The following is a 13,925-nucleotide window of genomic DNA, read 5'->3' as shown; positions in this document are numbered from 1 at the left end:
GACTCCTAACAAAACTGCTACCGCTCGATCGATTGCTCAATTTGTGCCAGTCCATACTTGCGAGACCTACATATCACCCGCAGGGTCTAAAAAAGACATATGTTGCTTGGAACCTTCCAAGAGGTAGTTTTGGAGCGATTTTGGCAAACTTTCGACAATTTTAAGAAGATTTTGTCCGCTTTTTTCCTTTTTTTCATGTGTTGGCTTTACGATTTTTTTCCTTTTTCTTTTTTGTTCGTTTTCTGTCTCCCTGTTTTGGGTTTTCTTTTCTCTGTTTTTTATCAAAAGCAGGTTGAAATTTTTAATGGACACTAAACATTTTTTACACGCATGGTGATCATTTAAACATTATTAAATATATGTTGGATTTTTTTTATTAATGTTGACCATTTGTTAAATGCACATTGAACAAGTTTTATATGCATGGTGAATATTTAAATATGTATGTTGAATATTTGTTAAATGCACGTTGGGCATTTGTCAAATGCACGGTGAACAATTTTTAAATACCCAGTGAACATTTTTAGATACATTTTGGAATTTTTTCTGTACATGTTGAATATTTGTTAAATGGGTGTTGAACATTTTTCAAATGCCTGGTGAACAATTTTTAAATAGAAACTGAACATTTTTTAAACACACGCTGATCTTTTTTCAGATGCATGTCAAACATTCTTATGAATACACGGTAGGCTTTTTTGAAAACATTTTGAACAATTTGCAATTACACGGCGACCACTTTTTAATAAATGATGACCATTTTGTACACACATGGCAAAACATCTTTGAAAAAACACGATTGATATTTTTGTAATATGCGATATTTTTAAAAATATATTATTTCATTTTTTATGACATACTCTAATATTTTTCAAAATAAATTATTAACTTTTCTTATCACACGGTGTACCTTTTCAAATATACGAACACTTTAAAAGGTATGTTAAAAAGAGTTCAACTTTCATTTGGAAAAATAGGAAAATAACATTTTCTAGTGAAACGACCGGTCATATATATCTCTCCTATCTCTTCTCTTCTCTTCTTAAAAAAAGAAAGGTAATATTCTCGTTTTGCCCCTTCTTTCATCAAGACCTACTTCTGTTTTTTTTTTTTTTGCTTTTTTAGGCAAAAGACCTACCCACGTTGCAGCGCTCCGTTCCGCTCGGTTCAGAGAACTTGTCTCTAGGGCGGCGATATCATCTGGCTGGTCCAGAACTCGATCGGCCCAAGCCCATCCTGCATCATAAGACCGACCAACTCTCTTGTCGGCCAAACCTAGGGTTCCACCGCCGCCGATCGCTTGACATGCGCAAACGATGTCAATCTCAACAGTGGCCAGTCCTGGAGCAGAGGGTCGATCTCTTGACGCACACGATGTCGATGGCCGACCTCAACCCAGCCATGTACTACTCCCTCCGTTTCTTTTTAATGCGTATATAAGGTTTGATCAAAGTTAAGTTTTGTAGAGTTTGACTAACTTTATATAAAAAAATATAAGCATTAATAATATGAAATCAATATTATCAGATGCGCCATGAAACGTATTTTCATACTATATAATTTTAGTATTGTAGATGTTTATATTTTTTTATATAAATTTAATCAAATTTTGTGTAGTTTGACTTTGATCAAATCTTATATATGAAGTAAAAAGAAACGGAGGGAGTACGTGCAGCACTTTCTCAACGACGGCCAGGACGATGCATCGCTGTCGTCGCCGTGTCCAACTGCTGCACACCGCGTCCGGCACCGCCACGCCCGTCCCCTCCGCGGCCAGCTCCATGGCGCCTGGCACAAAGTTCGTCGCGTCACCTATATATGAGTCCCAGACCTCGTCGTCGCTAGCGGACCAGCACCGACTCCACCACACTCGCATCACGTCCATCGTCTGGTCCGTCACACCCAGCTCCTCCACGACCCGCCTGAACAATGATCCCTGCATGCATGCTGTCGCCCGCCGAGCGAGTCATGCACGTACGCCATGGTTATGAGACCCTGTACGTACGTGGGCAGGGCACTGCTTGACGGTTCGTTGCATATAGTATGCACACGTACAGATGATTATGTAGTCGATTACAGGATACTTTTGCTACTTATTTTTACTTAATTACTCAGATTTCTCAATGCAGCACATTGTTAACTCAATATTTTTACTTACGTATGCAGCATTGTATCAAGGAGATGAACTAGTAGTACAACACAAGGGTGAACAACGAGGAGGTTTCCCTGCCAACTGCCATGCATGGCACTCGTCAACAGGACAAACGGGCCCTCACGCACTACGTCGACCAATCCCACCTTGTAATTAGCCTTCTTGCTTCTATTCACCCATCCATCCAACATAAATTTTGCTATACCTGATTACATACATGCACCTTGCATGGATCTTGCATTCCCCGTTAAAAAAAAGATCTTGCATTATGGTCACAAATTTAGGCATGTCAGAGTATCTGCAAGTACCACATAATTTCCAAGTCTATTTTTTTTACATTTATACCAGCTATGCGCCAAGAAATTCTTCTACATCTTTTTCCGATGCCATTTTTTCAGGATGCAGATGTGATCATATTTTGGTGCGCTAATCTGCATGCCGGTTTGGCGCTTAACATACCTTGGGTTTGCAGGAGGCTTGGAGGATCGTGAGATTGGATGTACCATTAACGGTGATGGGGAGCATGTATCTGGGACACCAAGATAATTGCTAGGTGGAGAATTTTTCTACATCTATACTAGCTATGCAACAAGAATTTTCTTTACATTTTTCTCTGACGCCAACTTTTTAGGATGTCGATCTGATGCATATTTTGGTGCACTAATTTGGCGCTTGACGCATGCTTTGGTTTTGCGAGAGGGTTGGGTAATTGTGAGGTTGGATGTACCATTAACGGAGATGGGGAGCATGCATTGAGGAGATGAAGAGAATCAGTGGAAGAAGAATAAGATGAAAGAAGTAGTGGATGAGTGATTTAAATGTAACGGTAAGTCCACATTTTCTTCTTTATCTGCATGAGGATCCTAATTTTGTATTTTAATATATTTCTGCTTGACTAAATTAATGTTGACAAGTAAAATATGTATGCCTCCGTTGCAATGCACCAGCAATTGCATATATTATTATATCACTACTTAAAAAAATATTGTACTAACGTTTCAGTTCCGCTCGACCTTCGTCTGCCTCTCCCATTTCACATCCTCCGTCGTCCCGTTCCTCCCCCCCCCCCCCCCCCCCCCCAATTTTCCATGAGGCAAAAGAACCGACACAATGAAAGTAATGGCCGGTGGAACCCACCACACATGCATGCATCTATGTTGCCATCCCCAACCCTTGATCTCCTCCCCCCCCCCCCCCCTCCTCCCTATTGCCACCGACACTATCTCCCCACAGTTCCCACACAGCCTCCATCGGTCTCCTCTCAAGGCACCCCGCAATGACACCGCCCCGCGGTCTTCACTGCTTTTCGTCTCAGCCTCCCTGGTCCTCGTCTCCACATGTCGCGGCCTCTCCATGTGAAATGGATGGCGACCGCACACTTCTTTGGATTCTAGGTTGCAGAGGGTGTCAGTTCGCACTATGATGAGCATTGGGGGCGCCGCGTGGAATCTCGGCCCTCGTGACATCGATTTTGAGTCGCATGTCAAGGGCTCTGCATCTCATGCATGCCATTTTCCCTAGGGGAGACATACTATTTTCTCCTCAACTTGGCACTTCTTTTGATTAATGTCAGTTTAGTTCTAGGGATTTCCTATCGATCGGTCCGATCTTTCTTTTTTAGGTGAAACAATAGGTGATTTAATTGTAAAGATGTTGGATGTCTTTCTATGAGGGCGTGACATTACTAAGATTTGATAAAACTATGCTGCTAAACTAAGCCTTACAGTGTCTAAAAAAGGCACAAACTCTTTCTTAAATAATATGATACAAAAGAATTGTAGTTGTCCCAAACAATCTGGTACCTTTTCTAAATAATAAGTTAGCTATGTTGAAAATAGAGATAAACAGAGGCTAGACACACAACAATCTTGCTGGCTATACCTATATCTGCAGCAAACAAGTGTGAAAAATGTATAGATGTATACTAAAATAAAATACATTGAGGGATGTCAGAACTGACTCTAATTCCTGTTTGTGTAAGGCAAGCGAGATGTAGTTGAAGATGTAGTCGACTGGATGATTGACGTCATGAAAGTTGGACATTGCGTCCATTGGTGCGGGCATAACCTCAGATTGGTGTGGGCACAACCTCCTTGGGTGATCGATAGTTGGTGAGGGACGAGATGCGAGCGAGGGGCCGGTGAACGATGGTTGGTGAAATAGGAGGACGGATGATTTATTAGGTAGTTTTGCCTTTCTGAAAAGCACACATATAATTCTTCCATCCGTACATGATTCCAATTCAAAACCTACCAAGGTATAATTTTAGAACGTACATCCATATTATTAATACTATGGCGATGCTTGATTTGGATTCCATCTCGCACTAGCCAAAAGAATCAGCATCGGATCATAGTTTGGGAAAAGCAATTAACAAAATAATTTCCTACTTCACGTGATTGTAAACAAAAAGATTTGTTTCTTTCCTTTTCATACTTCATGTGTCGGGTGTGTTCATAATATGTCAACGCTTGATTTTGATTCCATCCTGCACTACCCAAAAGAATCAACCCTGGATCGCAATTTAGGAAAAACAATAATGAAATGATTTCCTACTTCACATGCTAGTGAAAGAAAAGGAAAGAAATAAAATCAAGCATTGCCGAACACGCCCGAAATGTGAAGTAGGAAAAGGAAAGAAAAAAAAAGGAAATTCTATCGTTCCTTTTTTGTTTACAAGCACGTGAAGTAGAAAATTATTTTGTTAATTATTTTGCTTAAACTATGATCCGATGATGTTTTTTTTTGGTTCATGCAGTTATACTTTGGAATTTTTTGAATCAGGATCACGCATGGATAGAAGAATTGTATGCATTGTTACCTAAAAAATTGGTCATCAATCAGTACCCTCGGACTCTTCATCATATATTGTGATCCTCCTATTTCACCGCCTGTCGTTTACTGGTCCCTCGCTCGCATCTCGTCCCTCACCAACTATCGATCTTCCATATTAGTTGTACATGTACCAATCGAGGTTGTGCCCGCACAAATGGAGACATTGCCCAACTTTCATGGGTCAAACATGCAGTCGAGTACATCTTCAATTATATCATGCTTGCCTCATTCAAAAAGGAACTAGAGTTAATTCTCACAACCCTCAATATACTTTATTTTAGTATACATTTATACATTTTTTGTACTTGTTCACTACAATGCACTACCACTATGCTTTGTACGCCTCTAGATATAGATATAGACAGCAAGATTCTTGTGTGTTTATCACTCTGTTCTACAGAGCTAACGTATTATTTATAAAAGGTACCAGATTGTTTAGGACAATTCCAAAAGAATTTGTATCATATTATTTTAGAAAGAGTTGGTGCCTTTTTTCAAAACCGTAAGAGTTGTTTGGCAGCACAATTTTATCAAAACCTTAGTAATGTCACACCCTCATAGCACATAGCAAGACATCCAACATCTTTACAATTGATGTTGCTAAAAAGGCCTAATTGATTTGCTATAGAGCACAATCATAGCTATTAAATTTGATGAGAGGATAATTTCATTTCCAGAAAACAATAATTGTGAGATAAATTTTGTGTGAAGAATTTCGAAGATATTCATAGAAATAATACTGTTCAAACAATGAATACAGCAACTCTGAATAACTATGCTGACAACATGTGCATTACGTTCAAACACTACAAAAAAGGAAATAGTATGAAATAGCTTGAACAGTCAGATGGTCATTGAAACCTGATGGAGTGAGACAATCTTAGCCGTTCCCATATTGTACACCACAAAGAATGCTACATGTTGGGAGGTGCTTCGAGTTAACTGTACAAGCTGATGCAATTAGATGACGACAAGATGCCAACCAGATACTCAAAAAATATATTTACCCCTGTTAGTTCCTAGTAAACTCTATCATGGTAATAGCTTGAACAGTGTCGTATGATCATAGACACCTAATGGAGTGACAAAATCTTAGCCATTTCCATGTTGTACATGAAAAGGAATGCCAGATGTTGAGAGGTGCTTCGAGTTACCTGTACAAACTACACAAGAGGTTGCAATTAGATGGTGACAATATGCCAATAAGATGTTGGATGGCAACGCACGGACATTCTACTATTTGCACAAATTCTTTCCCTAGACAAAAGAGTGTCCATCAAGATCGGGTAGATTATAGTGTGTGGTGATCTCAGAATACCATATTGTTTTTAATGCTCTTATGCATTGACAATGTCTGGGCTTCTGTGGCAGCGCACGGGCATATGCCTAGTAAAGAGTATAAAAATCAGTCTTGCGCTCGCCATGCTGGACATTTGATGTCCCTACCATGGATGACGTTGGGCCTGACCCATCCACCAGTAGTGGGACGATATATAGACGCGCCCAATTGGACGTTTGGTCGAGAGAATTCGATGCAATGAGGGTCGAAGATGATTCACCCATTTGGCAGCCCTCACTAGTGTCTCCTCAAAGAATGTTTGGCTTGTTCGGATAGAATAAATAAAATAGAATCCTCTGAATAAATTAGGACCTGGAGTGGTTATGGTCTGGATTTAAGGTGGTTTTGACTTCTCTTGAACTGACTCGCATGGTTGACTGGCACAATCTTGCTGACTGGATATTACACATGGACTGGCTCCTTTATTCATCTCTCTGTCGCGAGGAACCCTAGCTCTATTCCTCTTTTCCTCTCTTCCTCTCTCCCTTGGTTGGAGATTCATTGCCGTCCTCGTCGTGTGTCGCTCTTTCTACGCCCCGCGCAGCTCTTCATGGACAATCATGTCACGGTCGTCATTCGCTATGTCTTCACGAAGCCATAGCTCCTCGGCGCAGGCTTCGCCTTCGTAGTCACTGGTGACATACCGAGAGCGGCCGCTCGAGTATATGCTTGAGATTGTGTGGCACTGCAACATGAAGTTGTCACATTGGATTCATGGAGCCTCGCCTATCTAGGGCACATGTACTACAACTACTCAAAATCAAAGGTAAAAAATCGGTTTCTTTAGACTCGGCTCAAAATTTTTGCATTTCAGTTGATTTGGCGCACTGTGGACTGATGCTTGTTGTTGTTCATCACACATGTGTGTGATACAAGGTGCCGATTGCCGTTTTTTTAAGTGGCATGATGATCCTTACAGTGAGTTCCTCACACATCTGCTAGGTGACCCGTGTGGTGTTGTGATCCGTTTGAAGACTAATGTGAGGAAGATGAAGATTGAGAAGCAACAAATAGAGCATTTGCTGATGGACGCCAAGTCAAGTCTTGGTGCTGCAGATGTGTTTGCCCTTGATTTGCAAGGTAGACATGTTGAAGAAATGGCTGCAGTGAAGAAGCAATTTGAGAAGCTGAAGATGAACTTTCAAGTTGTTGTCTTTTGTTGTTTTATGTGTTTGACTTACATGCATACAAGTGATGATGTTGATATTGTGTTCAGAGATGTGTGCTTGATTTCACTGAAAATGAATGTCCAGATATGTGTGCAAAATGACACTGAATTTTGTTTTGTGTAATTGCATCTGAATTTCTATGAATTTGTGGTTACGCGGACATGTGGAAATTCACATAAAAATGCTAATTCAATTTTAGATATGTGGTTTTGGCAAATTTCAGATATGTGTGCACATATGTGCAGAGATTTAGATGCAGAGAGGCACATATATGTAGGGATTCAGAGATTTACAGTGCAATAGTTTCAATTGTGTGCACTAATTAGTTCAAGTGGTTGTCGTGCACTGGACAAACGTGCGGACTATCTGCATGCTGCGTCGATATAACCTCACTCTCCACCTTTCCCACTCCCCATTCTCCACTCTCGACTCCCCACTCTCCACTTTCCACTCCCAAAAGTTTCGTAGAGGCAACCGTCGATCACTACCCGCCATGGAGAACAAGTAACTTGGCAGCACACAATTGAGGAGTTGACTGGTGAAAATCTAGTGTTTCCTGCGGAGTTGGGAGGGGATCTCCCGTTGGTTCCAAACCACGTGTGGGGTCTCATCGACGTGATGACATCAACGGAGAAGGCTCATGCCTTCCCTGAGGCCAAGGAGTTCCTCCGGCGGCGATTCTGCTATGGGCCATGCATGACACCAGATCGCGAGGTTGTGGATGTATCGCTCCATCGTCCCCCCACCATAGCTAGATCCACACCATGTCGCGTCAAGGGTGGTACGCTTCGTGGACATGGTGATTGCCTTGCTAGTGCCAGTCAACCCCAACTTTCATATCCGCACTGTGCCTGGCCAATTGTTGTTGTTGCTGACGACGAGAGGGACGAGGTGCATAGTAACAAGGAGAATCCTATCGATGTGGCCGACGTGGATCTTGATGTTGTTGTCGTTGTGAAGAAGAATGCCAAGGAAGAAGACGAGGCAGTGGTGGTGCAGAGTGTTGTGACAAAGAAAAGGAGGGGTGTGAAGGAGGGGGTGCGCCGCTCTCCACGCCTGATGCATGTGCGCCGCTCTGAGTGCCTAAAGGGTGGTCAGTTAATGAGCATGAAGATACGAAGATGTGTAGGACTGAAGATATAAAGATGGATGACTTTTGGGGACCGGGGATATGAAGAAGTGATGTTAGGTATGTTGTTAGTTCAGCATATAAGTTAGTATAAGTTTGGTCTGAAGATGTGTTGTTAGGTATGTTTGCCATGTTGCTATACAAATTTAGTTATGTTGCTACAAAATCAGTGATGCTGCAATATGATATGTCCATGTGCTATTTCTCGGTTGCTACATATGAAAACAATGCACTTTAGTACAATGCCAAAGATAAAGCACAACATTTCAAAAAAAAGAATGTTCCATGAAAAGCCGATACTTTCCTCCACATAAATGACATCACAATCACCATTAGCTGTGCCACTCTCCATCTTTGAATCATCACACAAACAAAGCGGCCCATCTTCCAATGATTTGATAGGAACTAGCCGATGTAGTTTGTAGCTGCAATCCCTTTTGCAATGCCCTCTTTCCACATGATACATATCTTGTGCATATGACAAAATTGCTTCATAATCCATTCTGGCTTTCTCAACAGGAAACTCTACCACCAAACCACCTACATACTCAAGCATACCCTCCAGTACTACAAACCTTTGGAAGTAGTGCAACCTGACAATGAGACCTTCCAAACCATCTGGTGGATCATCAACACCACCTGCACACAAACATCACATTTAATCAGTATAATCTATTCTGCACAAAAAAGTGTATCTGGAGGCATCGCTTTTGGAGAATTTGGACTCCGCGTGCTGCCTATGCAGTGGTTTGTGTTGCAGCTACATGGTTTTAATCACCGTAGCGGGATCTTTTTTCTTCTTCTTCTTCCTTTCTGTTGTAAGGTTGTGTGTATCCGTAATGTCTATACAACATTTCGTTGTTGCGAAGGCTGGGTGTAATTGGTATCTTCACGATATTAATATATTTCCTTTGTCAAAAAATATATAATTTGTCCAAAATCAAACTTTGTAAAGTTTGACTAACTATATAAGAAAAATTATCAACACTCACAATATAAAATCAATATCTTTTTTTTAGATGCATCATGAAATTAATTTTTATACTATATAACTTTTGTACTGTAAATGTTGTTATTTTTTAAGATAAATTTGGTCAAACTTATTTATGTAGTTTGACTTCAAACAAATTTTATACACAGAGTAAAAAGAAAGCGGAGGGAGTACGTTATTCTAGCTAAGAGCTGTAGTCTTCAGGGTGCATGTGAGCAATCGATCATTTAATCATCTGATGAAGGTTTTCCAAGTTTACAATAAAGTCCTCTGATAATTGAAAAAGCTTTAGCTTCAGATGAAGAACCCACGAACAAAATTTAAAACATGAAGATAATATATTAGAGAAACGAGAACAAAATGCTTAACGGTGGCGACCGATAACTTTGATACAAGAAACAGCCACTGATAATACACAAACATTTTGAGATTCAACCACAGCATGCAAGCCGCGCTGCTAGCCCTTGGAGTTGATGGCGCTCGCCTCCGTGAGCTTCCCATGGAGAACGCTGCTCTCCGACGCCGAGCTGTACTTCTCCTCCGTCGACGGCGCGACGACCAAGCCCGAACCGACCTTCCAGTACTTCCCGTCCCCGGCGCAGCACTTGCCCCCTTTGCCATGCGCCTCCGGCTCCTCACCGTCCGAGCTCGACACCGACACCTCCCTCCAATTGCTCCACATCCTGAGCATTATGTACAGCAGAGCCATGCACACAGTGGCCGAGACGATGGCGATGGCCGCCACGATGCCGGACACCGTGGCGCTCGCCAGGCGCCTCCCGTTCGCCCCGCACGTCGGTAGCGGCGCGCCACAGAGCTCGTTGTTGCCGGCGTAGGACGCGGCCGGGAAGCTCGATAACACGGCGGGTATCGTGCCGGAGAGGAGATTGTCCGACAGGTTGAGGCGGTTCAGGCTGGTGAGCTGCAGCAGCGAGGCTGGTATCTGCCCGTGGAGCTGGTTGGAGGACAGGTTCAGCCGCTCCAGCTTCACGAGGTTGCCGAGGGACGTCGGAATCTGTCCGGTCAGCCTGTTCTGGCTTAGGTCCAGCATCACCTGCAGCTCTGACAGCTGCCCGAGCTCCATGGGGATCGGCCCCTCCAGCGAGTTCTCCGACAGGCGCAGCTCATAGAGCTTGTTGCACCTCCGGAGTGTGGGCGGTATGACGCCGGTGAGACTGTTCTTCTGCAGGTTTAGAACGTTCAGGGACGTGAGCCTTCCTATCTCCTGCGGAATGCTGCCGGAGAGACGGTTGCCGCTGAGAGACAGCTTGAGAAGGCTCGAACAGTTGCCGAGCTCCACCGGTATAACGCCGGTCAATGCATTCGACGAGAGGTCGAGCTCTCCAAGGAACCGCAGGCCGCCGAGCCAGGAAGGCACGGCGCCTGTCAGACTGTTACGCTCAAGGTTCAGATGGGTGAGCTGCAAGCAGTTGGAGAGCTGCGATGGGATATCGCCGGAGAGGTTGTTGGATGAGAGGTCAAGCATCTTGAGCTGCGTCAGGTCGCCCAACTCGGCCGGGATTGCACCGGTGAGATGGTTGCCGGCCAGCTGAAGCCTGACCATGTTCCTCGACCGTGTCACTGCTGTCGGAATGACACCGGAGAAGTTGTTGTCGGTCAGCACCAGCACGGAGAGGGAGCTCGAGCCAAGGAGAGGCACCACGCTGCCGCTGAACCTGTTGTGCGAGATGTTGATCACCGTCAGGTTCTTCAGCTCGAACAGTGCTTCGGGCAGCGACCCCTCAAGGGAGTTATTGTACAAGGTGATGATGCTGAGCTCGGTGAGAAGCCTGAACGTGTCCGGCAGTGCGCCGGAGAGCCGGTTGTCCGCCAATGCCAATGCCTGCAGCCGCCTGCATTCCCTGAGACTCGCTGGGATTGAGCCGGACAGGTCATTCTGCCGGAGCTGAAGCACCGTTAGGCTCTTGAGGTTCCCGATCTTCTCAGGGATAGTCCCATGGAAATGGTTGCCGAAGAAGTCCACCTCTTCCAAGCTCGTGCAGTTGGTGATCTCATCAGGTATGGTCCCAGACATCTGATTCTCGTACAGGAACAAGACCTTCAGCCTCTGCAGCCGGCCGATCTCCGGCGGGAGCACACCGGTGAGGCCATTGTGGTACAGGGACAGCATCTCCAGGTTGCTCAAGTTACCTATCTCAGGTGGCAGAACGCCGGTAAGGCTGTTGTTGTGCAGCACAAGGTTGACAAGGTTCGACAGCCGGTCGATCTCCGACGGAATCTTTCCGGTGAAGCTGTTGTTCGACGCGTCGATGGATCGCAGTGAAATGCAGTTGAGCAGCCCCTCGATGCCTCCTTTGAGGTTGTTCCCGGCAAGGAACAGGCTCTCCAAGCTCGAGTTGCCAGGGCAGAGGCCTTCAGGTATGGTACCATCAAGAACATTGTCAGAGAGCACAAGGTACTTCAGGTTCTTCAGCTGTGATGTGGAGATGCTGATCACTCCAGAGATGTTGTTCTTGGACAAGTCAAGAACCTGCAGCTGGCTCAGCTGGTTCAGCTCTTCCGGGATGGCGCCTGTCAGGCTGTTGCCGAGCAGGTTGAGGTATGTCAGGCTGGATAGCTTCCCAATATCCGCCGGAATCGCACCGGAAAACTGATTGTTTGCAAGGTTGAGAGACTGGAGAACACTCAGGCTGCCAATGAACGAGGGAATGATGCCACCCAGCCTATTATCAGACACTGACAGACTACGCAGATTTGCGCAACCACCAAGCTGCTCCGGGATGCTTCCGGTGAGAGTGTTGTTGTCCAAGACCAGCTGCTGCAGGTTCTTCAGGTTGCCAATCTGGTGAGGAATGGCACCACTCAGCTGGCAATAGGCCAACCCCATGGTCTCGAGCTCCGTGCAGTTGCCGAGCTGCGGTGGTATCTCGCTGTGCAGCCTGTTGTCGCCAATCCTGAGAACTTTTAGGTTCCCAAGGAGGCCCAGCTCCGGAGGGATGGTGCCGACGAGGGCGTTGGAGTAGAGGAGCAGCGTCTTCAGGTTCTGCAGCATGCCGAGCTCTGCCGGGATCGGCCCGGTGAGGGAGTTGGAGGACAGGTCAATGAACTCCACAGATATCAGGCCAGATATCGCCGGCGATATCGTGCCGGATAGGCCGTATCCCGACAAGTTGAGGCCTGTCACAATGCCCTCTCCCAGCAGGCATGAAACACCGTGCCAGGAGCAGACATCAGCCTTCGGCGACCAGTCGGAGAGGATGCCTTGAGGATCGATGAGATCGGACTTCACCTGCAGCAGAGTGGTAGGAGCCATGTCCGGTGTGGCTACACATTCCGGTGCAAGCAGGATGCCAAAGAGCAGAGATAGAAGAAGCGCAAGCGGAATGGCCATTGCTACGATGTTATGATGCAACTGTGTAAACTAGAAAGGGGGAGCTGAACTTACAGGATAGCTGCTACCCCGGAGTTGGGAAGATGTGTATAAACCCCCATTGCTGTGGTGTGGTAGGAGCCTAAGCTGCAAAAAGGGGGGAAAGGTGTTGTCAAACGCCTACCTGCTCTGTGTATCACAGTCAGGGAATGTGCTGGACTCCTACTAGTGAAAATGCAATACAAGCCAAAGGAGAAGGTAGAGCATGTAGAAATGCAGAATCCCGGTTACAGATATATGATTAGAATAATCAGAGTAGCTCTGAATAATGCAGAGCTAGTTATCAGGTATTTTAAAGGCTAACCTTGTTGCTTTGACTTGTTAGTTCAGCTTCTTCTGGGTGATATCTAGTAACAAGAATGAAAAGGGCACTGGAGATTAGTAAACTGGTGCACTTTACAGCGGGTACGTGCTTAAACAGTTCAACTGCCCTCCTTGATTTGGTAGCATAAGGACAACTACATGATGCTTCCATGGTTGATTAAATAGTGTTCTTGCTCAGGTTTGGTGATAAATAAAACGAATAGAGCGTACTTACATTGTTTGCCTATAGGAAAATAAATAAAATTTCTGACTATTTAAGCAACCAGATAGCACAGAAATTCCTACTTAGCAGGCTATCAACTATTGGAGATACTGTTGGCCATCTAACCCAAAACAAAGGAATTCAGCAGGTTCAGTGAGTGGCTGTGCCTTCTGCATACTTCGAACCACGACGACATACTTCTGGTTTCACATAACTGAAGACAGTACACCATAATTGTACTATGATGAAACAATCGCTGACATGCATGAGGAGGAAAAAGGCCAATCAGTAACCAAGTGAGCCAGACCCACTAGTGGCGTTTCAATTATAAGGTAGTGGGAAAGTGACTTTTGCATTGGAGTGACAGTGACAGAATTGAATCTCAAGAGACCA

General features: G+C 44.6%; 1 protein-coding gene across 1 annotated transcript; it reads right to left on the bottom strand.

Moving 5' to 3' along the window:
* Window positions 1-9,814: 9,814 nt before the first annotated feature.
* On the bottom strand, window positions 9,815-13,686 carry LOC123040135 (LRR receptor-like serine/threonine-protein kinase GSO1). Its single transcript, XM_044463066.1, has one exon. The coding sequence runs from the start codon at window positions 12,965-12,967 to the stop codon at window positions 10,073-10,075; it is 2,895 nt and encodes a 964-aa protein (XP_044319001.1). The 5' UTR covers window positions 12,968-13,686; the 3' UTR covers window positions 9,815-10,072.
* Window positions 13,687-13,925: the final 239 nt, after the last annotated feature.

Source organism: Triticum aestivum, chromosome 1A (assembly GCF_018294505.1).
Source record: "Triticum aestivum cultivar Chinese Spring chromosome 1A, IWGSC CS RefSeq v2.1, whole genome shotgun sequence".
Lineage (NCBI taxonomy): Eukaryota > Viridiplantae > Streptophyta > Magnoliopsida > Poales > Poaceae > Triticum > Triticum aestivum.
Note: the sequence above shows the minus strand (reverse complement) of the source record. Positions and strands in the feature narration are given on the sequence as shown.

What these genes read in the sequence shown, in the direction of transcription:
- LOC123040135 (XM_044463066.1), bottom strand. Translation starts at nt 12,967, where the DNA reads ATGGCCATTCCGCTTGCGCTTCTTCTATCTCTGCTCTTTGGCATCCTG.